The 27,544-nt window shown below is 35.7% G+C and overlaps 4 protein-coding genes and 1 long non-coding RNA gene across 10 annotated transcripts; 3 read left to right on the top strand and 2 right to left on the bottom strand.

Moving 5' to 3' along the window:
* Positions 1-567: 567 nt before the first annotated feature.
* On the bottom strand, positions 568-15,237 carry eif2b5 (eukaryotic translation initiation factor 2B, subunit 5 epsilon). Of its 5 annotated transcripts, XM_077723584.1 has the most exons (21): positions 15,033-15,237; positions 14,177-14,301; positions 13,915-14,100; positions 13,174-13,351; positions 12,649-12,729; positions 12,482-12,559; positions 10,989-11,301; positions 10,767-10,912; positions 9,445-9,586; positions 9,272-9,373; positions 9,087-9,188; positions 8,007-8,097; positions 7,813-7,936; positions 6,563-6,688; positions 6,365-6,475; positions 2,653-5,784; positions 2,396-2,481; positions 1,097-1,189; positions 955-1,036; positions 813-890; positions 568-755 (listed from the first exon to the last, which is right to left on the bottom strand). In XM_077723584.1, exons 1-16 carry the CDS (start codon positions 15,177-15,179, stop codon positions 5,728-5,730), a joined length of 2,109 nt encoding a protein of 702 aa, XP_077579710.1. In that variant the 5' UTR covers positions 15,180-15,237; the 3' UTR covers positions 568-755; positions 813-890; positions 955-1,036; positions 1,097-1,189; positions 2,396-2,481; positions 2,653-5,727. The 5 variants fall into 5 exon arrangements, with proteins under 5 accessions (XP_077579710.1, XP_077579709.1, XP_077579712.1 ...); XM_077723583.1 differs by lacking the exon at positions 1,097-1,189; XM_077723586.1 differs by lacking the exons at positions 813-890; positions 955-1,036.
* mul3 (mitochondrial E3 ubiquitin protein ligase 3) lies at positions 3,031-5,515 on the top strand. Its single transcript, XM_077723592.1, has 4 exons — positions 3,031-3,342; positions 3,694-3,781; positions 3,895-4,015; positions 4,093-5,515. Exons 1-4 carry the CDS (start codon positions 3,226-3,228, stop codon positions 4,577-4,579), a joined length of 813 nt encoding a protein of 270 aa, XP_077579718.1. The 5' UTR covers positions 3,031-3,225; the 3' UTR covers positions 4,580-5,515.
* On the top strand, positions 15,074-16,404 carry LOC144201174 (uncharacterized). Its single transcript, XR_013327286.1, has 2 exons — positions 15,074-15,353; positions 15,982-16,404. It is a non-coding gene; the product is annotated as an uncharacterized LOC144201174 (long non-coding RNA).
* LOC144201172 (crystallin J1A-like) lies at positions 16,130-27,542 on the bottom strand. 2 transcript variants are annotated; one of them, XM_077723591.1, is made up of 10 exons: positions 27,479-27,542; positions 19,382-19,445; positions 18,807-18,983; positions 18,491-18,589; positions 18,287-18,379; positions 18,050-18,206; positions 17,565-17,680; positions 17,388-17,465; positions 16,874-17,013; positions 16,130-16,545 (listed from the first exon to the last, which is right to left on the bottom strand). In XM_077723591.1, exons 2-10 carry the CDS (start codon positions 19,443-19,445, stop codon positions 16,447-16,449), a joined length of 1,023 nt encoding a protein of 340 aa, XP_077579717.1. In that variant the 5' UTR covers positions 27,479-27,542; the 3' UTR covers positions 16,130-16,446. The 2 variants fall into 2 exon arrangements, with proteins under 2 accessions (XP_077579717.1, XP_077579716.1); XM_077723590.1 differs by lacking the exon at positions 27,479-27,542 and adding an exon at positions 19,543-19,735.
* Positions 21,166-27,139, top strand: casq1a (calsequestrin 1a). Its single transcript, XM_077723588.1, has 11 exons — positions 21,166-21,584; positions 23,511-23,604; positions 23,726-23,826; positions 23,960-24,071; positions 24,307-24,380; positions 25,452-25,582; positions 25,653-25,698; positions 25,812-25,866; positions 26,016-26,116; positions 26,268-26,342; positions 26,432-27,139. The coding sequence occupies exons 1-11, from the start codon at positions 21,348-21,350 to the stop codon at positions 26,723-26,725; spliced, it is 1,320 nt and encodes a 439-aa protein (XP_077579714.1). The 5' UTR covers positions 21,166-21,347; the 3' UTR covers positions 26,726-27,139.
* Positions 27,543-27,544: the final 2 nt, after the last annotated feature.

Raw genomic sequence — 27,544 nt, 5'->3', positions numbered from 1 at the left:
TTTGTTAATTTTTTTTTCCCTAAGTGTTTATCCCCCTGCTTTTTGTTAATTTTTTTTTTTTCCTAAGTGTTTATCCCCCCTGCTTTTTTTTTTTTTTCCTAAGTGTTTATCCCCCCTGCTTTTTGTTAATTTTTTTTTTCCTAAGTGTTTATCCCCCCTGCTTTTTGTTAATTTTTTTTTTCCTAAGTGTTTATCCCCCCTGCTTTTTGTTAATTTTTTTTTTCCTAAGTGTTTATCCCCCCTGCTTTTTGTTAATTTTTTTTTTCCTAAGTGTTTATCCCCCCTGCTTTTTGTTAATTTTTTTTCCCTAAGTGTTTATCCCCCTGCTTTTTGTTAATTTTTTTTTTCCTAAGTGTTTATCCCCCCTGCTTTTTGTCATTTTTTTTCCTAAGTGTTTATCCCCCCTGCTTTTTGTCATTTTTTTTCCTAAGTGTTTATCCCCCCTGCTTTTGTTGACATTTTATTTTTAAAGTATTATGCAATTTTTTGTTCTACAAATGTTTACTTGTAAATAAATTTTTTGAACTTTGATTTTGACTTGCATTTTTTGATAAAGACATACACGTGTACATTTAAAAAGCTTTTATTTTGAAAAACACAAGTAAAATGAAGTAATTCCTCCAGTCACCAGCAGGAAATCCAGGAAATAAAAGCTCCAGCTTTTATTTTGAAAAAGTTTGTAGATAGGTTCCCGCTGGTGTTACAGCATCGTAAAAAATCGAATCTTCTCCACCCCCTGGTGGAATTCAGGAAAACTGAAAAAAGGGGGGGGGTTAGTACAGTTAGTTAAAAAAGCAATGAGAAGGGCTCACCTTTTATTTTGAAAAACTTCATAGATTGGTGCCCCAGCATCGTAAAAAATCGAATCTTCTCCACCCCCTGGTGGAATTCTGGAAAACAAAAAAAGGGGGTCAGTACCCAGAGTTAAATAAAGAGGAAATGAGAAGGGCTCACCTTTTATTTTGAAAAACTTCATAGACTGGTTCTCCTGAGCCTATCTGTTCATATGCAGAAACCAGGTCCCCTCTGGTGGATTCTGAAAAACAAAAGAGTCAGTACACAGAGTTAAATAAAAAAAACATTGGGAAGGGCTCACCTTTTATTTTGAAAAAGTTAATAGATTGGTTTCCGCTGGGGGTCTCTGAGGCTATCTGTTCATAGGCAGAAACCAGGTCCCCCCTGATGGATTCTGAAAAATAAAAAAACATTGGGAAGAGCTCACCTTTTACTTTGAAAAACTCAGATATGCTCAGGCAGAACAAATCTACGAGTTTTTTTCAAAATAAAAGGCAAGACCTTGGAAATGTTTTTGTTTTTCAGGTTACCTGCCTATGTAGAGATAGGCTCAGGCATGAAACCTGGTCCCCCTTGGGTGGAATTCTGAAAAATAAATACATTCACAAGGTCTTACCTTTTATTTTGAAAAAAATCATACATATGCTCAGGCAGAACAAACCTATGAGTTTTATTTTTTCAAAATAAAAAGGTAAGACCTTGGAAATGTTTTGTTTTTGTTTTTCAGAACTCCAGCCAAGGGGAGCAAGTTTCCTGCGTATGTCAACATAGGCAGGAAACCAAGAAAGGAGTGAAGGGACAATAGATTAAAGTACAGACAAGCACCGAACATCAAAATTTAACAAAACTACCTCTTACATTTAGCTTTTTTTTTCTATGAAACATCAAAAGGCAATAAGACAAAAACGATCAGTCAGTTTTCCTCCACGAAACTATATTAGGATCTTGATCAAGTGGTGGGAAATTTGAAAACACTGGACAGGGGCCTCAAGTTTTCAGTCAATTATTTCAAATCCATTCATTCTTAAAAAATTAAATATACAAAGAGCTTCTGTTTTTCTCGTTATGTTTAAATGAGTCAAAAATGACACCTGCACTATTGTTAAATAAATTTGTTTTGTCACAACCACATTTAAAATTAATATGAAAAAGCTCTAAGCCCTGAGGTCTTTAAAAAAGTTAAGCGGCTGAAAGTTTATAATTTATTTATCTTCAGTTCCACTACATGGGAGATTTTTTTTGTAAGTTCAGAAAGATGTGAAAAGCCAGATAGAAACTCACAAGCAGAAGCTACTCCTTCACTTGCCACTACAATATTTTTTTTGAATTTTCTTCAATAGGGATGAGTCTACTTTACAGTTTATCATTTATCACAGCCATGTCTGGTCTACATTAACCGCGAAAATCGAGGGATTACTGTTTATTCCTTACACATCCACTAATGACATTTGTGTGGGTGACTTATCCAGTTTTTTTGGGGCATTTAAAAAAAAATTGAATGTATCGTGATGAAGATCGAGCCAATTGTGCAAAGCCCTGAACGATGGCGTTTAAATATTACACGGATAGAGAATATCGGAACTACTTAAAAGTGACCTACTTTGTTATGGCGTCGACAAGCTGCTCCTTTAAGGTCGTTTTGGCCACATTCTTGATGTTTCCCAGCAGTCTGTGCTCGTTGAGGATCTGAAAAACATAATAGAATGATTTCTTTTTAAACAAGGAGCGATCGGTAACGCAATGTAGCCAATTTGTTTGCAAACATTTTGCTGTCAGCATACACATGAGGCTACAGCGCGTCAAAGATCACTCTTAAGACGAGAACTCGGGGTTCGAAATCCCCAAATGACAACGTACCAAATGTACAGCATCGTTCTGTGAGAAGTTTGGCAGGATTTCGTCGGCAAATCGTCACTTTTGAGCTGCTCTGCAGTGCACGCACGCACGCACGCCCGTCCATCTTCCTGGGTCATCAGCCATTTTTGGCGTCTGACGTCGGCTATTTGAACTGTGGCCTCGGCCACGCCTATTAAAAAGGACACAAAAACAATTTTTTTTTTCATAATAACGTGCATTAGTCAGTATATGTTTGTGTGGAGGTGCTGTAAATGCTTTTCGGTTGGACTTCAATACTTAAAAGAAAAATACATTGTTTTCATAATAACATGCATTAGGTGGAGCGAGGTCGGGGCTGTAATACATTTTTTTAATTGGCTGATTCAAAAATGACGTAGGCAACACGGAAATGAAGTAAATTACCAAAACAACATCTCTGTTCAAAACTTTTGCAACGTTTACCTTCTATTATATTGGTAGTTTGTTTGTTTGGTATTTAACAGGGATATTTATTTTCTTACTTTTAGTTAAGAAACAAGAAACCAACCTTGTTTTGGTTTGTGTTGGTTCTACGTAGATTATTATAGTATAGAAATGAGTGACTTTACTATTAACCCTTTGATTCTAATAGGGGTAGGTTCCAGTTTTGCCTTTTCAGGCCTCTTTTATAATTTATATCAAAGCAAGAAAAGTGAATTAACGAAGCTGAAGGCAAGTAAACTCATTCACTTCCTTCCACAAAATTTACCCCATCCCACTTGTGTATCGGATAACTTAACTTAGGAAATTGTGTTTATATTTTCAGTATTATCTTTGAGTGACATGTAATTAATTACGTGTCACCCGAAACCCCAATTTAAGGTTGTATTAAAATTTGTTATGTAAAAATATAAAATCAAAGGATTTCTCCTCTGTTTAAAAATATATGTGTATATATATTTGAAAAATGTGCAAAACAAACAGAAAGGAACAAGCACCTTGTGGTGGAGAAGTGTAAGTGCGCTGACTATTACAGACTGGCTTGGTTTTTAAACGCCAGTTTGTATCTTTATTATATATTAGCAGACACCAGTATTCCGACCAGACCACCACATGGCTATGGTTCTGAAATCATCTCCCTTCAAGAGGCTACAGTATGTCGCTGTAGAGGGTAAATAGCAAATTTAGAAGAGTTTTACCTTACTATAATGTTGCCATTTTAGCACATTTTAGTTTATTTTTATCTATTGCTGACCTAAACTTTTGTGTGTGTTTTTGTTCAAGGTTTGGTTGAGTCAGATGAAAAGTCCCTTAGCAGTCAATTTGTCCCAAGATGCTTTGGTGTGATCCAGAAGATAAAGGTCACAGAACATGGGGAATACTGGAACCCCCACTCTAAAACATGGTATACATTCAAATTCATTATATTTTAACTTGACAAGTTGTAAGCACATTGTCGGATAGCATTGCAATTATCTCCAGGATCTCTCGGCCTACAAACAAGAAAGAAACCAACAACTCTGTTCCCTTCTCTCTTATCTGTCCTGACTCCTACATGTCTGACTTCCAAGTGAAAGTGCAAGACCCTTTGCAAGGCTCGGGGTATTTCCTTGAGAGGGTTTATCACCGTGTAAGACGGGCAGAGCAGGGCTTAGTGAATGTGGTCTTGCAGGGCGTCAGCGGGGAGCGAGCATTGGCAATGGAGGAGAGCGAAGAGATGCTGCGTGTGGGCAGTAACTTAACTGTGTTTGGGGAAGTGGTTCTGGAAGGTGGTCACGGGAGACTACAGCCTCCGAAGGATGGCCGAGAGTATCTTTTCATTCCCACTGACTACAAGAGCTTCATCGAGCGGCATGAGAGATCAGCCAATATGTGGAAGATGCTAACAGCCGTGACGGGCATCATCGGTACGTCTGTACTCGCTGGTGTGATATATAACGCGGTTAGAAAACATGATGATAAATCCTAATAAGATGGTCCTCATAATGTGGACTCATGTTTGTTTCACATTTGAGATTTCCATTTGTTAAAGGTGAAAAACTACAATTGATATAAATGTTCTTCATGTGACTTGCTAAAGGGATTTATTTCCTCAATAAGCCTGTTTGTAGAGTTAGAAGCCAAACACTAATGCATATACTGACACTGGATTCTCTCATTTTTTCCTTTTATGGGTTGGGGGTAATGTTCCCTCTAAGTTGTGAGCGTGCACAATTGTACACTACTCTCGTCTTCTCTGCGCAGCAGCAATCATATGGCGCGCAGTAAATAAAATCCAATTTATTTATTTTTTTTTCCCCTTTCCCCATAATGGCACTGTTTACACAGCAGCCAGTGGCAGTAGCTGTGCCCACTCTTATGTTTTTTGTGTTTTACAGCATTTTTTACAATGAAAAATTAGAACATTGACATGCACCTGCTTATGGCAGGTGTGATAATGGTGTGCCCATAGCGAGCAATGATGATGTCGCTCACACTAGTACTCAGTGCACTCAGGGAGGTTGTCTTTCTGCCCAGATCAATGAAAAATTAGAGGGATCATTGGTTGGGGGCATGGAATATGGCAATAATCTGTTGTATAAAATGACTATTCAAGTGATGGCTGATGATGATTCTATCTCTAAGAGATATTACCACATTCACATGCCAACATACTGTACATATAAACATTTAGAAATATTGACGTTTTTGCAGTTATGTGTTGTGGATAATACTCAAATAAATAGCAGATAAGGGATGACTAGTGATTTTTTTTTTACCAATATATTTGATACAATTTATTGTTGTTGTGGGTGTTTCTTTTTAGTGGACAAAATGTAAATCATAGAATTCACTAACTTTGTTTGTGCCTGAATGAAATGGTTAATGAGGTGTTGTCAGTTTTTATTAAATTAAGGTAACAAAACAGTGGTGTGGTCATTATTATTATATATTTTACACCCTTTTCAAAAGCTTAATTTTGTAACTGAAAAGGATAAATGTGCCATAGTCAAGGTGTCTGAAAGCACGTTCCATGATTAGAAATGGATGTCAGTAAATAGAAATGGAGTCTTAGGTATGGGTCAATGTCAAGTTTGCCCAAGGGCACTTTTGATGTTTTAAAATGACTGCTTGTTCTCAATTTTCATCGGATGATTCCTCAGCCTCCTTCAGCCACTGGACGAACTTCAGAAGCTTTAGAGAGGAGAGAAAGGAACATGTAAATATTAGGGCTGGATGATACTGTCTGAAAAGAAAATTTGATTTGCATCTGCAAATATTTGGATACTTTTCCCTGATTTTAACAAGGAAACAAGTACAAAAAAACTGATTATAAAGGTATTGTTATTTAATTATTTTTAAATAATAAATCCAACACTCTTGAATAAAACATTTTTGGAAACAATGCATCTTAGTCAATGAATATAATCTAACTAAAAAAAATGCTAAGGGTGTATATTAGTTATTTAATAGGTTAGGTCTTGAAACAAGCTTTAAACATGTTAGTTTTAAATGGTAAAATTCATAGGTTTAGTATGGATACTAAATGAAAATGATCCTTTTAAAAGACTCCCAACGGCAATATCTGGGACTGCAGGATTTTAAAATACATTCAGCCTTCATTTTTTACATCCTGCAGGTGGGCCTTCAGGTTTGATTGACCAAAGAAATTCCAAGTAAATGAATAAAATGACAAACTTCAGTGCTAGCCTAGCCATAAGACAACTAGACAACCATTCACATGTTACCGTATTGGTCATAGAAGGCCACTTACCCCTTGGTTTTTGCGGAGCTTTTTGCTCTCGTCAGATGTGACATTATGAGAAAACCAGCGCAGAATCATCTCTTCCTCCAGAATTTCCAGTTGGTACATGGTCATTAGAATCTGTTATGGTAAAGGAATGGATACGTTTCATGCCCTTGTACTCCTGGCCTTAGTAAGCATCAATAGTGTCTTGCCAATGTGTGTTACCTTGCACATGGCAGGCCAGTGACTGTCATGCTCCAGAAAGTGTTCCTCAAAAGCTGATAGACAGTCAAATTGGTCCTGTGATCTCTTCACATAATTCTTAAAGACAGGTGCCCATTTCTCCAATAACTGAGAAAAAAACAGCCATAGCAGATGTTTACTTGTAAATCCTTCCTAGTATATGGAATCTTAGGGTTATAACTTTTGACCCTTTTCCCCCAAATCAAAGTCCTGCATCATGCTATAGGATAAACTGTTATTGGTATAATTGAAGGAATCAAATTCTGTTTTCAACTCTTTACATTTTTTTTAAGTCCCCCTTTAACAAAAAATGTATTAAATACAAATTACAGCCAATGATATGAAATGCAAAACCATGGTAAATTATTACAAGGACAATTACAACTTAATTTGACCTCAAATGGACCAATAATAGGATAACAGGTTGAGTTTTAGTTTCTATTCTTGCTCTCATTTATTAGACAAAAAATAAAAAATTATATATATATATATATATATAAATATATATATATATGTATGTATGTATGTATGTATGTATGTATGTATGTATGTATGTATGTATGTATGTATGTATGTATGTATGTATGTATGTATGTATGTATGTATGTATGTATGTATGTATGTATGTATGTATGTATGTATGTATGTATGTATGTATGTATGTATGTATGTATGTATGTATGTATGTATGTATGTATGTATGTATGTATGTATGTATGTATGTATGTATGTATGTATGTATGTATGTATGTATGTATGTATGTATGTATGTATGTATGTATGTATGTATGTATGTATGTATGTATGTATGTATATATATATATATATATATATATATATATATATATATATATATATATATATATATATATATATATATATATATATATGTATATTATATATTATATATCGTAATAATCCAGAAGTCTCAATATTAAGAGATTACATTTATTTGATCTATTACAAGGTTAAAATTGAAATATGAATTCATAGACTGTACTATAACATGATTCAAATCGTAATATTATGAGATTAAAGTCATTTTAGTTAGATAGTTGAAGACGCGATAATTTAGGAATTACTGTAGTGGTTGTGTGTTGTTTTATGCAATATATATGCTACAGCTAAAAGTGCTTCTTACAATTCAAGATGCACATTAAATGATAAAGAGAGGTAAGTTGGTACATTGCAAAGTCTGTATAATATAACGTACACAAGAAAAGAAGCATTACCGGCAGAAGGACAGCAACATATTGTGAGGCGGTGAGTTGTGAGCTATGATGCTGGAACGGGAGATCCAATAGAACTCCAGTCAATATCTGCATCACTTCCTGCAGGGTTATATTATAGGCATACCTGTACCAAAGATTTGTAAATTGTCAAACTTGATGGCATTTTGAGACTTTCTTTGAACATTTTGACATACTTGAGTGAGTTGATTTCCAGAACAAGGTGGTCGCAGCTGATATTCTCATCCAAACCTCTTTGCAGGGTACCCAGAACTTCCCTTTGAAACACTACAAGGTTTTTACAATAAGTTAGATTTGTGTACAAAAAGCAAAAATAGTCAGGTTATTATGTTCATATTAAAACATGTTTAATACAATACCTGGACAAAATAAATGTTCATTTTGTAATTTAAAAAAACAAAAACAATGTGAAGCCTCAAATACGCTATTCCTAGCCTTGCGATAGCTCAACAGTTGATGCATTTCTGGATTTCTGGAGGATTTTGTATTGTTTGAGGAGCTTGCTATTAATTCGCTCTTATTAAATGTCTTCACAAACTGATATTAGTTCAATTGTTCCAGGTGACAACTTTAATGGGAATACATTTACATTTAAAGTGGATTGGATTGCAAGGATTCCGCAGGTAACAGTGTCTTCGACCTACAACTTTTTTGACCAGGGGTGGCCAAGTCAAGTCCTCGAGAGCTCCTATCCACTCTGTTTTCTATAACTAATCCAAAATACTGCTGCCAGCATCGCCACAAAAAGAGGAAAGATGTGACCATTTTATACCACTCATGAAATCACTACACTGGCTTCTGGGGATTCAAAGAGAAACTATACATTCTTACCAAAGGTTTATAACACACTTATTACCCTTGAACTAAATTATATGCAGGATTTTCTTGTTTTGGGTCGTGAAACAGGTTTGTTTATGTTACAAAAAACTGGGGCGGCACATTCAGTTGTTATATATTCCTTAAATGTGGAACATTATTAGTACCTGAAACTCTGAGTTGTGCTGAAACAGTTTAAAACAAGGCTAAAAATACAACTATTTACTATTGCATATCCCTATCTTCCATGACTGTTCAACAGGCAAAGCAATACTTGTGCTGTTACCAATTTCAATTGTTTTAATTTTTCAGTTTCTTATAGATTTTAATGTTTCTTTCGTGTATCCTATTATTTGTGTTTTATTTCTATATCTTAAAAAATGTCATCCAAATCTGGAATGATCTAAAAGCCTTTGAGAAACTTTGGCAACGTGACTCACCTTTAGTGTCATCCATTTCAGGGGAGGGAATCACTGGATCATCGGGACCATCCGGTTCACTGTCCTCACTTTCACTGTCTATACTGTGGTTTAATGTCAAGCCTTGGAAATAAACAAATTGTCGAAACTGCAGTATTGTGCCATTTCATGAAATATGAGTTATAAAAAGATGCATCTTCTCCTACCCCAGAGGCAATGTGACAACTCTTCATCATCGGTATCATCCAGATTGCCGGCTTTCCAAGTGTATCCTTTTCCTCCTTCTCCAACGACTGCAGGGTCAAACCCTGTAAAGGAAACAAATGACCCTTCACTTCTACACTAACCAAAATTATCCTTTTTCCCTCCCTATACGCACCTTTCTGTCTGATTTGGTTCTTGCTCTGCCCTACTGAGGTGTCATCAGTCAGGAATTCATCATCATCATCATCTTCCTCTGCTGGATAGTGCATTGACACCACAGTGCCCTCATGCAAAGAGATGTGTGGTCCAATAACAACCTTGAAAACAAGCATGAAGAATTTTGCTCCTTTATCTGAATCATGCAGAGGATCTATGTTGGTTTTATTCTGTAATACTATTATAAAATGTGCGTATTTAATCATTTAGTCAAGGACTCTTGCTACCAGCAGATGGATATCAATCACTTCCAGGAACACTCGCATAGTGTCATAAACTGTCAACTTGTACGTTTTATACGTATTTTATACGTGTTTTTTTTACCATTTCAAATCATGTACGCAGTACACCGACTTTTGTACAGGGAAAATTAAAAAAATATATAAAAATCGCCAATATTTATGAAAACCAATCTTAACAAGACCATTTTGGCTAAAATCCAGATAGTCTCGTAGGCTGGTAGCCAAGGATGCTACTGTCATCGATCGTTACTATTGTCACGGTATCCCAGCAAATATATATAATAATAAATATATATGTATTTTTTTTAGCGGTGCGTATGGCAATATCGATAAAGGATGACATGCGCATGCGTAGATATACATAGAGTAAATATTGTAGAAGCAAGCATGGAGAAGCCACCTCATAAGAAACGAGTTACAGCGAGTAAACATGCGTCGTACGGTGTTTGTACGTTTTTTTTGCGGGGTTTGTACGGGAAATCATAATCATTTATAAGGGCAGTTAACGGCATAGGTTGACAGGTATGTAGTGTTCCTACATCGTGACGCACATCGCGCTTCGTTACGTAATTGTTATGCCAAATGAAGGCGTGATTGTTTTAATTCAAATGGAGTTTTTTTTATGTTTCCTCTTTTTATTATTGTTAAATACCTTAATTGTTATTATAGGTACAGATGTTGTTTTTGATTACACATGTTGGATTAATCAATAATCTTGTAATTGTTTTGATTTACGGTTTTAAAGCCGTATGAGAAACTACTGTTTGAGGAGATACTTTGGAGATCGGGAGGAAGTCTTGATGTATCTACCCTTATAAGGTTTCTTGACCAGAGATGCAAATTATTTAATTAAATGTCAATAATTGATTAAGATGTCTGCCTGCAGGGATTGATAATTATAGAGAAGTGTAATTATTAATGAACCAGTCAATCTACAAATGAAAATTTCAAAATAGTACACGATTCTCACTACTCTATTAGGAGGGCACTTGTTTGTAGCCCAAAGATCAACAATCAGAATGATACATTCATTACTTACATTGTATCCCAGGACGCACTGTTTATTAAGCCTGACGCCTTCTTTTACTTCGGCCTTGTCACAGACTACAGAATGACTAATGACCACATTAGACCCAATTTGAACATTGTTCCAGATGTAGGCATGGTCCAGCGTTACATTGTCACCTGACGCACACAAAAAAAATCAAAATCTATACTGTAGTATACATTATTTCCGGTGTAGCCTTCCCTGGGAACTCACCTATGAAACAGTTGTTACCGATCACAGTGTTGGAGATAAAACAGTTGGTCCCAATGCTGGTGTCACAGCCAATGAGTACATTCTCCTCCATCTGGCTCCGGTGGCCGAGGCTGACCCCCGAGCCACGGTAGACGTTATGTCGAGAGTAAGTGTAGCTCCATCCTTTCTGGTCCGTAAAATTACTCTCCGGTGTGAGTGGGTAGACCCAACGCCTCATCAAGTCGGACGAAACGGAATCGTACATAAGCAAGTTGGAGACTCGTGCACCATAACCATCTCGGCTGACATGCATGTATATCTGATTGCCCAGGATCTGAAGGGGAGAGTGAAAAAAACATTTTTGATATAGATTTTCATAGGATTCAATTAATAAAGATAATTGAATGTTACATGTAGTATGACATTCTTTTGCAAAAATATTTCACTGTAAAATTCATGTTTTAAAATGTATTTTGAAAAACTGGAGTTGAAATAAAATATTACATTGAAAATGTTTAAGTTATGTTGAAATAATATATGGAATTCTTTGTATAGAAAAAAATATAATAATGTATTAAAAATGTAGCTAATTTAAAACTAATTAATTAATCATTTTGTTATGAATTATTAAGTATTCAAATGAGTAAATCAAAATTTCACATCACAGATGAGCATTTTTAAAAAAAAAATAGGTAGGTTAACCCTGTTTTACCAAATAATTTTTACTTTGACATTTTTTTAGTTTCTATCCATCATTGCATTCTTTGGTATTTGTGTGATTTAATAAAGTTCTATGAAGCTCAGGATTTGCATTGTAACATTATTTGTGTATTTTCGTGTACAGTACTTAATGTAGTAGTTTTTTTAATTTATATATTGGTAATATTCCAGGCTTTTCATATGCCCATAACTGTAACATTTAATATACACTTCTTAATAATTGTACTTGTGTACTTGGTATTTGTGTAATTAGACATATTTTCGTGTACAGTACTTAATGTAGTAGTTTTTTTATTTATATATTGGTAATATTCCAGGCTTTTCATATGCCTATAACTGCAACATTCAATATACAATTCTTAATAATTGTACTTGTGTACTTGGTATTTGTGTAATTAGACATATTTTTGTGTACAGTACTTAATGTAGTAGTTTTTTTATTTATATATTGGTAATATTCCAGGGTTTTCATATGCCTATAACTATAACATTTAATATACACTTCTTAATAATTGTACTTTTGTACTTGGTATTTGTGTAATTAGACAAGTTCTATGAAGCTCAGGATTTGCCTTGTAACATTTTTCATGTATTTTGTACTTCAATATTGACTCCAATTATCAGTTATCGGCCTCCTCTAAGTACTGTTTCCTACAGAATGGGTCCGGAAAAACTGTTATCAGTCAATCATGAATGTAAACTCAAGATTGAACCCATGATCTCAGAGGATTGAGATGAATGTGCTAACCACCCTCCACCGTGCCACCATGCAAAAAACGATTGCTGTTTATTACCTCTTCATTCACCAAAATTCCCCTGACAAAGTCATTCCTCGTTTGGTAGTCAAAATTATCTGTGAAGAGCTCCGCAACCTAAAAAGACAAGACAAAGAAATGTTTATTTTGTGTCTTTTTGAAATACGCTTTCATCAGATGAGGTTTTAAGTAGGAATTCTTCTCACCTGTGGTGAGCAGATACTGATGTGGCAGTCAAGGAGATCATGTCTGATTTCAAACTCATCGCTTCCACTGTGGAAAATGTTCTGTGAATGAATCAGTAACTTAGTTACTTTACATATATTTTGGGGTGGAAAACATACATAATGGTAGAAGCATGACTGAAATTTTTGCTGTCCTGAGCTATAAGAAATATTGTGGCCGCAAGATTAAAATTAATAGATAAATTACAGCCTTTGCCCTATAAAACAGGAACAATAACCCAAAATGTTGAATGACATATTGGACCCAAAAGAAAAAAATTAAAAGCCTTATATGTGCCTTATAATGAAGGCAACACATTGTATTAGTGGAATAAAAGCAATAAAAATGTGAATTGGGCCATTCCAGTCTAGTGTAATCATATCCTTTTTGTGCCTCCTCTAAATTTTACATATAAAGTACACCTCTACTCACAAATGATCAAGTTACGAAAAAAATTCTGCATCGAATTAATTCCACAAGTACAGGTACGACTGTATATTAATTACCATTGGAAATATAAGCTTCTTTAAGGTCTGTGTCTTCTGGTAGTGTAAAACTCTCTGAGTCTTCCTGTCCATGGCAACGATCACATCATCTTCCTCACAACGAGACTTGTGACCCGGCGAGGATTCCTTAAAGAGCATTGTCATCACGGAGAGGTTCTTATCAATCTTTCGGCGCTGCCTAAAGCACATAAGTGTCACAAAATTAGGTGCACATTAAATATTTCGTTTTTGAGATCACTATTTCAAAGAGGACGGCATTCCAAAGCCTACCACAAGCATCTTCGAGGACTACATGATTGCATCACTACCTCAGTACAATTAAAAGTCAATACTAGTAAAAACAACATCTCATCTCATTTTGGGGGGAGTTCTCAACCCTATCCCAGCTGACTCCGGGCCAGAGGCAGGGGACACCCTGAATCGGTGGCCAGCCAATTGCAAGGCACAAAGAGACAAACACCAATGCACACTCCCACCCATACCTAGGGGCAATTTAGAATGTCCAATCAGCCTACCATGCAGGTTTTTGAAACGTGGGAGGAAACCAGGATAACTGGAGGAAACCCACGCAGGCCAGGGGAGAACATGCAAACTCCACACAGGTGGACTTATCCTGGATTTCAACCCAGAACCCCAGAGCTGTGAAGCCGTCGTGGTAACCACTCACACCACCGGGCCGCCTATTCACGAACTTGGCTGGATTAATGGATTAAAATTGAACAGAATTAGTATAGATCTTACCTGTGCTCCAGCAGCCCCTGGCTGATGTCGATATTAGAGACCACATCTCCATAAACCAACAAGAAATCTGATCGTACAAGAGACTTGGCGTCCACGTCCCTGAGCACATCTCCCAGGGATCTGTACAGGTCTGAGGTAATGATGTGCACTGTGTTCGGAGAGGTTGATCGACACCATTTCGACTTCCTACCAGATCCAAAACAAGATTGCTGTAACGTGACTGGTAGTTTAGATCCAATGTAGTGTTTATATTGGCACTTACTGTAAGTGTTCCTTAATTTGTCCAGCCATCCAACAGCAAAACACAAATGTCTCCTGGACTCCCGTGGAAGTGAGGAACTCCAGTGTGTAGTCGATAATCGCAACATTACACAGCGGCAACAAAGCCTGGCACCAAAGTTGGGCATTTTCAAAATAGTTCCCAGTTGCATGACTACAGAAACGTATTGCATTCCCCTTTAAAAAAAAAAAGCCCTGGTCGTTTTTCTAATTAAATTATAGCGGAAAAAAAATTAAAACAAAAAACGAAGAAGAAAATTTAAAAGAAAAAATAACCCTAGAAATAATGAGTAGTTTTGAAAAATAATTAATTCAAAAACAAACCCAAAAATTTATTAATTGAAGAGGGAAAAAATATTTTAAAAAAACAACCCGAAAAAAATAAACGAGGTTTGAAAAATAATTAATTAAAAATAACCCTAAAAATGATTAAACAGACTTTTGAAAGATAATTGATTAAAAAAAACAACGCCAACAAAAATTTCTTTGAAACCCGAAGAAAAAAAATAATTCAAAAACAACCCGAGAAAAACATATTTAAAAAACGAGGCAGATCAAACAGTATTTCAAACAAATAATTATTTTTTTCATAATTAGTTTGAATAAACTAAGGTTTCTAAAAATAATTCATTCACAAATCGTCCAGGTATTTTTTTTTAAGTTGAATGCAATAAACCTCCGTACATGACAAATAATGAAAAATGTTTAAAACAGCCACTGCAATTCAATATTTAGCATTGTGCAAATATGTACACGCTGCTGTACTAGAAGCAACGAGACTTGTAACATATCTGCTAGCAAATTGTAGCAATGATTGTTAGCTCTGAACTGTGTTTTACCCGCGGTTGATCTCTTGTCACCGGGAAAAACTTGCGGTTGAAGCTGTCAGCGACCAAAACGGCCTGCAACTGGGGCTCTTCTTCATCTTGCTCACAGCCACCTCTTCTGCCTGAAATTCTCTGTTTTCCTCCTTTGCCGGTAGCCATACTTGAATGGTTGACTCGAATCAGCGATGTCGTCAGAATTGTCTACGGGAACCGAAATGGAACAATTTGTATGAAAACACATGCCATAGTGTGTGCTGTTACATAGGAACTTGCAATGGCCCTTACTCTTGGCCCCCAGTCTCCAAGATTGCCCCAGTTATTATTATTTCAAAGGTAATATTTTGTATTTTGTCAAAATGTAGGGTCTCTGTAATTTTGATTCCAGCAAAAATAAATCAAGTACTTTTTCTAATCATTGATGTAATTTCTATTTAATTTTACATTCTCTCTATATATATATTGTATATTGGCCTGTAGTAGACTAAATAATGTATCGTGTTATGGTGTAGGGCGCAGGGGTGGGAAAATTTATCGGCCCAGGGGCCACATTGACTTTAAAAATTTGACAGATGGGCCGGGTCAGCACAAGATACGATACATATAAAAAAAGTGCATCCGTTAACAGTATATATGAAACAGGAACAGAAAAATAGGACTAAAGTATTAACATACTCATCACTCATCATTAAAGTAAAAAGGATAAAGTACAAAATAAAGTAAAAAGGAATGTATTAAGAAATATTAAAATGTAATTTAAAAGAAGATAGAGGGGCTGTAAAACACGAAAAACAAATAAGAGTGGACAGAGTTACTGCCACTGGCTTCCGCATGACGGCGCCATCTTTGGGGAAAAAAAAAATTATTTGGATAACGTCGACAGGCCGGATTAAAAGGCCTGGCGGGCTGGATGTGGCCCGCGGGCCGTAGTTTACCCATGTCTGCCATGTCTGTCACCTCACAGGTTAGCAGAGAGCCATATGCACCCAACAAAGGAGCCACATGTGGCTCCCAAGCCATAGGTTCCCTATCCCTGCCTTACTTGCTTCTTAAGTTAAGGAATGGAACTGCTGTGCAGGGGCCGCTAAAAAGGCCAGGTACTACCAACCAGATCTCAATCAATTATTTCTTTAATGTTTCGTAACTGAGACAACCATCAAAACAATGACAAGCTTTATGTACTGTTAAAACCAAATCACATGTCAATTATCATCATTCTTAAATCTCTGTCTCATACAGTTGCTTTACCTATGTTTTTTTTAGGGTTTTTTATAATAATTCTTTAAAGCCTCAGGTTTAACTTTCAGAGTGACAAAAACATCCAACTCTTGTCGACAATTTGAACAAGAACCTTCATTAACTGCACTGTGAAAGGTCAAATGTTTTTTCATGAATGATCTCTATAACATTTGTCTGAGACAGTAAAAAATTATTCGTGGTGTTTTGTTATCTTTATGCTGTGTTCTAAAACACTTTGATATCTCTGAGTCTTGGAGGTCCAGGATGCTGGTATTCCTTCGAATCCAAGCTGGGATGTAGGAGGAAAAAAAAGTTAGCAGTCTGGAAAACATTTATCATGTACATTAGGCCTGGGCGATATGACAATTATTATCACAATAAACTCAGTCAATATCAACATTTTTATTCTTCTTCTTCTTTATTATTCTTGGAGTTTTGTAATTGCAGTTTAGATTTATCGAATTTTGTTAAAACTTTATTTTTCATGATTGTTGACAAAATGATTTGACAATAATTAGCGTTATTGTTTTATCGCCCAAGTCCAATGTGCATTTAAAGAAATAGGTGTAAAATGCATAGTCCATATTGGTTGAAAAAAAATAAAAAATGCTTCCTACCTGTGCACCCAAACAAGCACCAATAAAGGACCCTCTGCTACAGGTGCATCCCCCACAACGCATGGTTTCTCTGATAGCCTCTTCATAATTTGTAGCTGTCAGGACACCATGTAGCGCTGCTTGGAATGCACCTGGCAAACCTAAGGGGAGAAAAGCCAAATGTGATGAGATATCTTCAACTTTTTTTTTTAATTGTTGTATTTTCACTCCCCTAAGACGCACATTTTGATAGGGCGCATTCTCATTTGCAGGTACATTGCAGCCACTAGCATAAATGTTATGCTATCCGCAAGCGTGTTTATTTTAAGACAAAACTAAGTTTAATAATGCTTTATTGAGGTAAAAATGTACACTCTGATATTCAAAGTTTGGAATTCAACATGCTAGGCTCCAATGTCAGTCAGAATTGTGTATTCCGGGAACTTAATTCCAGCTTTGGCGAAACATTTTAGACTTTTAGGGTGGCCCTTTAGGTGTGAAAATACGGTACCATTAAATATTAATAAAGTAATACCTCAGGTGTTTGAAAAAATAGCTGGGATAACCTCCTGGGGAGTTTTATTTAAATTCTCCTTCACCTGATGAATATGCCCTGAAATTACAAAATGCACAATCATTAAACATTAAAATTTAACAGTTAGTGACTAATTTGAGAAAAACTAATTTTGACATATCAACATTATACACATACCAATGACAGCTTTATGCAAATCTTGTGGATGCTCTCTGGTTGGATCCTTAAGATGCATAAGCACAGCCTCGAGGACTTTTGGATCAGGACCATTTAGAATGAAATATTCTATGAACCTGTGGAAAATATGTCATGTTTTCTCAAGTGTTTATATTGGTAAATATAATCAACTCAGCTATTTTGAATAACATATAAAGTATCATATAGAATGCCAACATGCACTACGTCTTGCCATTTTTTGTTTTGTCGCGAGTAAATTTCATATTGCACACATCACTTGTGGAGAAAGACTATTTTTTATGTCGCAGTTGAAAATGCTTCCTAAAGTGACATTTTAGTGTATTTTTACTGTGAAATTTTGAGCATGGCTCTCAATGAACAACATTTGAAAATATATATAAATATAATATAAATTGTTTATGGCTCTCTCCATCAAAAATGATCCCGACCCCTGTACTAAAGGAAAATATTGTAAGTATACTTACATGGCAGCTACCAACGTCTCTGCCACACAAGCATCGTTGTTTTGTGTAACCCGAACTGCCTGCTCAACCTTTTCCAACATGTCAGGTTTCCCCGCGTAAAAAGCCACAATGGGAGCCAGTTTAGCTATTCCATCAATTTGACAGTCAGTCTCACAACCTGTAAATATTTTTGTACTTTGGTTAGTTGTTCCTCATCATTGTGTCATCGCTTCTAGCAAGAACCAGAGCTTCTTTCACCTGTCTCTTTTTTACCAGAATCCACATTCTTTAGGAAGCTTTTTAAACTACCGTGTCTCCACGGTCCCTCAATGGGTAGCTGAGGTCTCGGGCCTAAAAAAAAATTAAAAATACACCACAGCATGCAGGAGAAAATGCAAGAAATTTTTAAAATCTGCATCCAAAACATCAAGAGTCAGACCAAAACCTTGAATATGTTCTTACCGCCTGGTTGCCTGTATGGATCATTCACAGGTGTGTCATACTCTGATCCCGGGCCGAAGAATTTTAGGGTGCGTTGTTTCAAATCGTCGATATTCAGACCTGATCAGAGGATTTGACATTGACCATTAACTTTTTTTAACTTGGATCTTTTTCGTAACTTCAGTCACCCATTTGCATATAAAAAAAATCATAACCTGAATGATTCTGAAGTATTCGTAAGTAGCGGTATGACTGTACTTTTGTCTGTTTGTTTTTAATTCTGCTGTTCCATCATGTGGCTATTTAAAAATGGTTACACTGTAGTGTGAAAGTCTACCTTCACATTGAGACAGAGACTCTAGCAGCACATATGCTTGGTCCCCATAGCAGCTCTGTTGGCCTGTTTGTCTCCTGTAGAAGGTGTTTGCTGATTGAGCTCGGAATTCCGGATTAGGGTCCTCAGATAGGATCCCTTGCAGCTTTTTGAGGTCATAGATCCAATGGAGGGGCTGTGCTGTGAGTTACAAGTCAAATATAAAACAAAATTACATGTCTAACTTCTGCAGAATTAAAGGGAAATGTATGATTGTTTTATAGCCACATTCGGTCCTAGCATTAACAGTATTTAATGACTCCAAATCCTGATTAGGGTCCTCAGATAGGAACCCTTGCAGCTTTTTGAGGTCATAGATCCAATGGAGGGGCTGTGCTGTGAGTTACAAGTCAAATATAAAACAAAATTACATGTCTAACTTCTGCAGAATTAAAGGGAAATGTATAATTGTTTTATTGGCACATTCGGTCCTAGAATTTACAGTATTTAATGACTCCCAAATCATTTATAAAACAATGTATCAGCCGCCTGCGTTCTAAAGGTTGTGTTTGATTTGTTTTCTTTTTTTTTTTTTTTACCTGCTGCATCTGCAACTGCTGAGCCGACAATAGCTCCAATTGCTCTTTTAGCCCGCGTTGCCATCTGTGGAACGAGTAATATTATTATTATCTTTGTGTTGTTGAGCGTTACACAACAGAGTATCATATCGAAACTACAACTTGTTTGTGTCATTAATTACCTTCAAATAAATTTGACGATTGCTCTGCGCAGGTTACAACAATTTAGCATAAAGTCATAAATTTTACCATCGTCTTTCGGTGTGGTAAATTAGTCTCGATATAGCTCCATAACAGAATAATAAAGAGAGTAAAGAGTCCGCTATCCACCAAAATAAAAAAAATCCCCGTGACAGGTTCTTCTTCTACATAATCGGTGAGTGCAATTTGACGTTTGTCTGATGTACCGCCCTCTAGTGCGCAATTTTTTTTACGTCTATATAAACTTTAGGGATTATTTTATCACTGACTGTGCAGTGCAATTTGAAAAAGTTTTACACCAACCTTTTTTGACACTTTTTGCACAAAATAATCTCAAAGGACACCAAAATTTAAAAAATCGTTTCATTTAAAACTATGTCACCTATAATTACAAAAGTCATTCTGATCTGTTTTATCAGCAGGAATCACATAAACCTCCAAAATGATTCCAAAATATAATTTTTCACACTGACATAAAGTCAACAAAAAGTTGAAGTGCGCCTTATAGTCGTGAAAATACTGTATTCTTAAAATATAGTTAACGTCAGTCTATGATTCAAATATTTTTTAGGCCAGCAGACAAGGCTTTCCAGGCCTTGACGGTCCACCACTGGTCATTAGTATATGTGAAATGTGGTGGTCACCAATCCTTAAACTGTCCTATTAAAACCACTGATGACATATGTCTGATACGCGAATGATATGTCAAACCTTAATGATGTTCAGTCTGTGGATGTAGAACAGCAGCTGTTGTTTTGAATTATAAACTTGGGTGGTATCAAGAGCATCATGTTATATAATACCATGATATCCAACTCTGCCTACCATAAGGTATTAGTATTGCAAAATGTTCACAGTTGCAGTGAATTAGTTCAATTTGCCATTATTAGTGACAACACACATTGCTAGTATACAATTACAAGCACACGCAAGTACATCTTCCAACTGTTCCCCTCCAACTCAGACTTGTAATATTGCATGCTTGCATATCTTGTCACAGATAAGAGGGACGCTTGGATTTCCTACATGTATTTATAGTTAACTTCTTCCATTTCAATTTGTAAAGTAATATCTCAGGTGACCATCTTAAGCATACATGGCAAAGGGCAATATACAGGAGAAAATATTCCTCAGTCCCTTGTGGAAACCTCGTTTTAGTATTGAACCAAGTTATTATCACAGATAATTAGCAGGTGCTGCAACTACTCCACATTCCTCCTCTCATTAATGTCCCTAAGTGACCTGGTGCAACATTATAAAGGCGCCAAGTTCAGTAAATAAGACACCAGATGTACTTCACTGTACCACATCTATTATTTTTAGCTGGGATTCAACATTCAATACTATAACGTCGTTAATTATATGGAAATTGTCCTGCATCACTGGATTTATTAAAGATTTTCCTATCAAGCAAACATTTGCACACATGAACGATTTCCTTCCAATCTCATCCCAGCCTTGATTTCACCTTTCAACTAAAATGTATGAAACCTAGGCCTACACCCAAAGGCGTCTCCCCAGCAACCACATAGCCCCCCCTGCCTCATCTTACCCCACATAGACACACACCGATGCCAATTTAGCTCAGCCCCTCGAATGCCGTGTGCCCCAATACCAGTGAACCATGTGGGGTTTTTATTAAGGTGGATGTAAGAGTTGGTCTTGCTCTCTTCTGGGTGACGTGGGACTGGAAAGGGGTTCCTCATACTTAGACTCAGTTTTTTTTTCTTTTACTCGGCATTCTGATACTGCAAATACTACATCTAATCCACTCCAGAGAGGAGCCATGAAGTGGACCTGGGTGTTTGTGGCAGTTTTGCTGTCATTTGTGGGGCTCTCGCTGAGTAAAGATAGCTTGGATTTCCCTGAATATGACGGCAAGGACAGAGTCCACGATCTCCACCTTAAGAACTATAAGTCTGTGATGAAGAAGTATGATGTCATGGTGGTGTACTATCATGACCATCCCGCATCCAGCCGCGTCGCCCAGAAACAGTTTGAGATAGAGGAGTTGTCGCTTGAGGTAAGTTAAGTTACGAGGACTGTTATGAAAAAGAGGGTGAAGTGCGTTTTACAAGAAAAGCTATCTCTTTCAGACAATGTTAATATTTAAATATTTTCCCTAGGAAATATTGGCAAACGTCTAGCGTGTTAGAGAATTATTGATGGTCTAATTTAGTGCACTCATGCACAGCACAATCACTCTCACCACAATCTTAATAGATTAGCATGAAATCCTCATTAGACTAAGGTACACATTAAAAAAAACAAAGGATTTATATACATATCTGTTAAAACCAACGTATACTCAAACCTGACACTATTTCTCATCCCAAACAAAGTTGCAGGACTATAAAAAAAATAGAATTCGTGATATAATAATATACAGATACTACACCCACTTTCTTCTGGCAAAAAAAATAATGTTTTAGTTCAGCTTGATATGATTATGAAATATGAGATATAAAGATATAAGATGCTTTTTGAACTTTGTCAATAACTGTTTGGATATCTCGGGGTGATCAATGCAATATGAAGAGGAAGGGTAAAACATAACATTATATCAAAGATGGAGTGGCCACACTCCTTTAGCATATCACTTCCTCCATCAGGCTGGCTTTGTGTGTGTGTGTGTGTGTGTGGGGGTGGGGGGGGGGGGGTCTACAAGCCATAGTCCGAGGCTCTGGCTTCAGTTGTGTCAGCTCAGCTCTGTGCTGTGATTGACACCTGCAGTACTGTACTGGTCAGCACATCTCAGTGCAAGGAACATCTCGGCCAACTCACCAAAATAGTCCCTGAAGTTGATGTGACTTGAAAGTTATATTTATCTCAAGTTGCTTTTGTGGTAGGTTAAGTACCCAGAAGGTTTGTGTTTCTCCGTATTAATGTCTTTATATTCCCATAAAACTGATTAAATGATATTATTAGAAACAGATCATGGCAAGGGTACAGCATTTTATAGATCAAGTACATTATGAGGTTTTAAGTGTCAATATTTCACCTGGCCTGTCTTATTTGAGCACTTCATATACTTATACTAATATACTTATACTATATATTAGTAAAAAAAATATCCATGCCCTACACATTTTCCATTAGTAAAGTAGCATTAAAAAAATACATAAATTACATCAATGTTAAATATGGCGTAATTCCACTTTACCCAACACAAAAAAAAAACAGATTAGTATTCATTTCCTTATCCGTTTTATTAAAAAAAGTTATGATGTCTTTAATGATTAAATAATGAATGTGACGTCATTATCATGGTATAAAATGTAATTCTTTTTAAAATTAGTTATGTTTTGGTTACATGTTGCATTGTGAATGATTTATAACAAGCTGATAAATCACAATGATAACAAATCCTTGTGAAAATCATCATCACATATTTAATGAATGCATGTTTTTATGGGTTTTTTAATTGAAATTTTGTTTGTTTGTTACTTTATTATTATTTTTTAATAAAAGATATACTTGTACTCTAATCAAAGTAACGGCCATCATCCACTTCCCCGTCTCTAAATCTGACACTCTTATTGGTGAAAGTAGCTGTCAGTAAATGAGGTTCAAGTTTCATACAGATTTAGAAAGTGCATAAGCAGCGCACAAATAGGGAAGGCTTTTATGGTCATGAAACAACTACAGAAAAAAACAACCCTTAAAAAAAAGAGAAAAAAAAGCTATGCTAAACTCAGTTTAACATGAGTTAACACAAGTCTCTAAAATCTAATTTTTCATTCTTTGATTTTCCACACTGCTTACTTATCTTTGTTAGCGTTAGGGTTGCTGGAGCAGATCCCAACTGTCTTTGACTGGTCGCCAGTAAGTCGCAGGGCACAGAGACAGACCAACTTTCACACTGAAAATCACAATCCTAAATCAGGCGAATTAACCACGACACTATCTTTCACAGACAAATGAAATTTTTTTATTGTGTGTTTCGTAGCTTGCAGCTCAAGTCCTTTCAGAGTTTGATGACGAGGACGTTGGAGTTGGACTCATTGATGCGAAACTTGACAAGGCTTTAGCTAAGAAATTAGGTAAATATCTTGATCCTCTTGGTTATGATGAAAATATCATTGATATAGTATACAACCTGCTACTATTTTTGTTCAAAAAATGCTATGGTGATTGAACTTTCTGATTTGTTTTTGGCTTCAGGACTTGAAGAATCCGACAGCATCTTCATCTTCACAGATGATGAGGTCGTTGAGTATGATGGAGAACTTGCAGCTGACACCCTTGTGGAGTTCATCTTTGATGTTCGTGATAAGATAAACTCTCATTTAATAGCTTCCAAATTCATTTAGTGTCGTTTTTTTTAAGAAAAGTACTCTTTCATTGCACGATTGTCATTTTCTTTTGTCCTCCATGACCTTTAAATTTCCTTGGCAGCTCCTTGAAGACCCCGTGGAAATTATTGACAACAGTAGGGAACTGAAAGGCTTTGAGAACATTGAAGAGGAGATCAAATTGGTGGGCTACTTTAAGAGTCACAAGTCAGAACGTAAGACTCTGTACTGTGATGGCATGAATATCTATACTTTGCTTTTGTTTTTGTCTCTTTCTGTGTTCATTTTCGAAGATCTACTCAAATAATAGGTCAAATATTCAGTCAAACTCATCTTGTATGAGCATGTTTCATTGAATAACCATGCAAAATAAGGTTTTAAAAATACATGCATATTTGTAATTTATGTTAATACACTTCCAGAATTTAATTATGTCGTATTAAATGACAGATTTTGAGGCTTTTGTGGATGCTGCTGAAGAATTCCATCCTCACGTCAAGTTCTACGCAACATTCAATGGCAAGGTAGGCAAACAAAGAACAAAATAGAATCACCTACTTTTCTAGAATACTATATATTATATATATATATATATATATATATATATATATATATATATATATATATATATATATATATATATATATATATATATATATATATATATATATATATATATATATATATATATATATATATATATATATATATATATATATATATATATATATATATATATATATATATATATATATATATATATATATATATATATATATATATATAGTATTCATAAAAACGAATATAAATATGTTCATTAATATGTGGTGTCCCAAATCAAATAAATAAATAAATCAAAAGATATCAATTTGAAATGTCATTTTCATGGTGGGGTTTAAAGTAACTACTTCCCCAATTTGTGAAATAGTACTGCATGAGAATATCGGCAGACTGTTTACACCATGAGGTCTTTTAAAGTAGCATTGCAAAGAATTTTAAAATATATATACCATAATACCTTGAGATACGAGCTTAATAAGCTCGTATGTCGATTTACTCGTATCTCAAATCAATGTTTCCCGTAGAAATGAACTAAATACAAATTAATTTGTTTCCACCCTCTGAAAAAAAACACCAAAAACAGGCTATTACAATGGAAAAACATATTCGTATTGGTTTTAATTCACCATCTACTAACCGAGAAACAAATAACAAGTGTTTATGGTGTTTAACAATAATATATACATATATAGATAGATACGTGTAATCATTGTGTATGTGTACCTTGAGATACGAGCATAATCCGCCCCGGGACTGAGCTCGTATGTCGATTTACTTGTATCTCAAATCAATGTTTCCCATCAAAAATGAACTAAATACAAATTAATTTGTTTCCACCCTCTGAAAAAAACACCAAAAACAGGCTATTACAATGGAAAAACATTCTTATTGGTTTTAATTCACCGTCTACTAAAGAGAAACAAATAGTGCTTATGATGTTTTACAATAATATAATATACATATATAGATAGATACATGTAATCATTGTGTATGTGTATATTTTGAGTCTATTTTTTTTAAACTATTGGCATCAGGTTGCCAAGGCTTTGGACCTCAAGCTCAATGAAGTGGACTTCTACGAACCCTTCATGGATGAACCAGTTGTGATCCCGGGAAAACCTTATACTGAGGAAGAACTGGTGAAATTCATTGAAGATAATGACAGGTGTGTCAAACGTCTCGGAAAAATTGCTTTTCCCCAGTTAAAAAAACAAACTCTTTGTGTGTTTTTGAAGGCCAACTCTAAGGAAGTTGCAGCCCCACAACATGTATGAAATATGGGTAAGAACCATATCGCCTCACAACAATATAAAAACATTGAAAAGGCATTAAAAATTGTATTGTTATCCAATTACTGTTTGAAAAATGAATTTGTATTTGTGTTCTTTTCAAAGGATGACCATGTTGATGGCGAACACATTATTGCATTTGCTGAGGAGTCCGATCCAGGTGCAGACTAACAATTTATTTAAAGTTTATTACAAAGTCTCATGAAATGAAAAAGGGCAGCATTTCATTTTTCTAAATTGAATGAGTGAAGAAAGCACCATTCCAATTAGGACAATGTCATTTTTTTTTATTTCAATTTTACTTTTCAGATGGTTTTGAGTTCTTGGAAATCCTAAAGGAAGTTGCTGAAGAAAACACAGAACACCCTGACCTCAGTATTGTCTGGATTGACCCTGATGATTTCCCCCTGGTAGGATTTGTTTTAAACTGAGCATTGACTGAAAGATTTAATACATACTTCAACTATGAATAAATGAAGTGGCCATTGGCAGTGCGAGGCTACCTTTTCAATTATGATACATACTATGACTTTAAACATTGTATTCTTCTTTTGTTTCCAGCTTGTACCTCACTGGGAGAAGATTTTCGGAATCGACCTGTCATCCCCGCAGATCGGCGTCGTGGAAGCTGATGATGTAAGATGACCTTTGATTAAGTGTTTGCTTGAGTTTAAAATGTATGCCAGTTGGGAGGTGGCTACCATTTATATTTTACTCCACACCAGGCTGACAGCATCTGGATGGACATGGATGAAGATGATGACATGCCATCTGTAGAAGAACTGGAGGACTGGATTGAGGATGTTCTCTCAGGAGAAATTGATCCTGATAATGATGATGATGACGATGATGACGACGATGACGATGATGATGACGACGACGATGACGACGATGATGACGACGACGATGATGACGACGACGATGATGATGACGACGACGATGATGACGACGACGACGATGATGACGATGACGACGATGATGACGACGACGACGATGATGATGAGGACGATGAGGATTAGTGACAAATTCTGACATTTATCTAAATCTGACCAATGCAGTTGAAAGTGCTAATATGAACAGGAATAATCTCATTTGTTTTTGTCTTATCTCTTCATCATCTGAACTAAATTCCTTCTTGGTTGGTGTTCAACTGAGTACCGGAGGTTTGCAGTATTATACCGGATCATATTTAATACATGTTCATTCATTTTCTTGTCCGGTGCAAAAACATCAACTCAAATCCCAAAGGTGCTATCAGCTTTTTACAGATTGGTGTTTATATATATATCACCAGCCTCAGCTGCCAAATTTCAGTACCTCTGGTATTTTCTATGACAATGAAGAATAACAACAGCCATATTTTATTTTTGTAACAAGACAAATTACTTACTGTGAAGTCTTAAATAAATGACAGATTTGGATAGAAACACTGACAGTTGTGTGTTTGTACACTTTTGGTGACCATGTGATTGTTAAATGACCAACTAAGGCATTTATGTGGTGCTTGGTTTCACACAAAAATATATATAAATGAAGCAGCACTCTATATGCTACATTTATGCTATATTTATGACTTCTATGACCACAGTATATTGTTCTTTGATTTTGTTTATTCACCTTTCATATCCAGACTTTGAATATTTTGGTGTGTATATAATTATAAAAATAGAACAATAATTAATAATTCACAATTTAGACCTGGTGTAATTATAAATAGACACGTCCTCTAAAAAGATTTGAGAAATGAAAGAAATGTAGAAATTGACACTTACCTTTTAATGCACAAGACTGTCAAGTATATACATTTGCCCTCACGGTCATAATCACGTGCATACACA

Source organism: Stigmatopora nigra, chromosome 9 (genome assembly GCF_051989575.1).
Source record: "Stigmatopora nigra isolate UIUO_SnigA chromosome 9, RoL_Snig_1.1, whole genome shotgun sequence".
Lineage (NCBI taxonomy): Eukaryota > Metazoa > Chordata > Actinopteri > Syngnathiformes > Syngnathidae > Stigmatopora > Stigmatopora nigra.
Note: the sequence above shows the minus strand (reverse complement) of the source record. Positions and strands in the feature narration are given on the sequence as shown.

What these genes read in the sequence shown, in the direction of transcription:
- mul3 (XM_077723592.1), top strand. Translation starts at nt 3,226, where the DNA reads ATGAGTGACTTTACTATTAACCCTTTGATTCTAATAGGGGTAGGTTCC. An exon ending in GTGAATTAACGAAGCTGAAG is followed by an intron (nt 3,343 to 3,693) that starts GCAAGTAAACTC and finishes ATTATATATTAG; the next exon opens with CAGACACCAGTATTCCGACC. An exon ending in AACCCCCACTCTAAAACATG is followed by an intron (nt 4,016 to 4,092) that starts GTATACATTCAA and finishes AATTATCTCCAG; the next exon opens with GATCTCTCGGCCTACAAACA.
- eif2b5 (XM_077723584.1), bottom strand. Translation starts at nt 15,179, where the DNA reads ATGGCTACCGGCAAAGGAGGAAAACAGAGAATTTCAGGCAGAAGAGGT. An exon ending in TCAGTATCTGCTCACCACAG is followed by an intron (nt 12,560 to 12,648) that starts GTGAGAAGAATT and finishes TTGTCTTTTTAG; the next exon opens with GTTGCGGAGCTCTTCACAGA. An exon ending in GAATTTTGGTGAATGAAGAG is followed by an intron (nt 11,302 to 12,481) that starts GTAATAAACAGC and finishes TCTCCCCTTCAG; the next exon opens with ATCCTGGGCAATCAGATATA.
- casq1a (XM_077723588.1), top strand. Translation starts at nt 21,348, where the DNA reads ATGAAGTGGACCTGGGTGTTTGTGGCAGTTTTGCTGTCATTTGTGGGG. An exon ending in TAGAGGAGTTGTCGCTTGAG is followed by an intron (nt 21,585 to 23,510) that starts GTAAGTTAAGTT and finishes TGTGTTTCGTAG; the next exon opens with CTTGCAGCTCAAGTCCTTTC. An exon ending in ACCCTGATGATTTCCCCCTG is followed by an intron (nt 26,117 to 26,267) that starts GTAGGATTTGTT and finishes TTTTGTTTCCAG; the next exon opens with CTTGTACCTCACTGGGAGAA.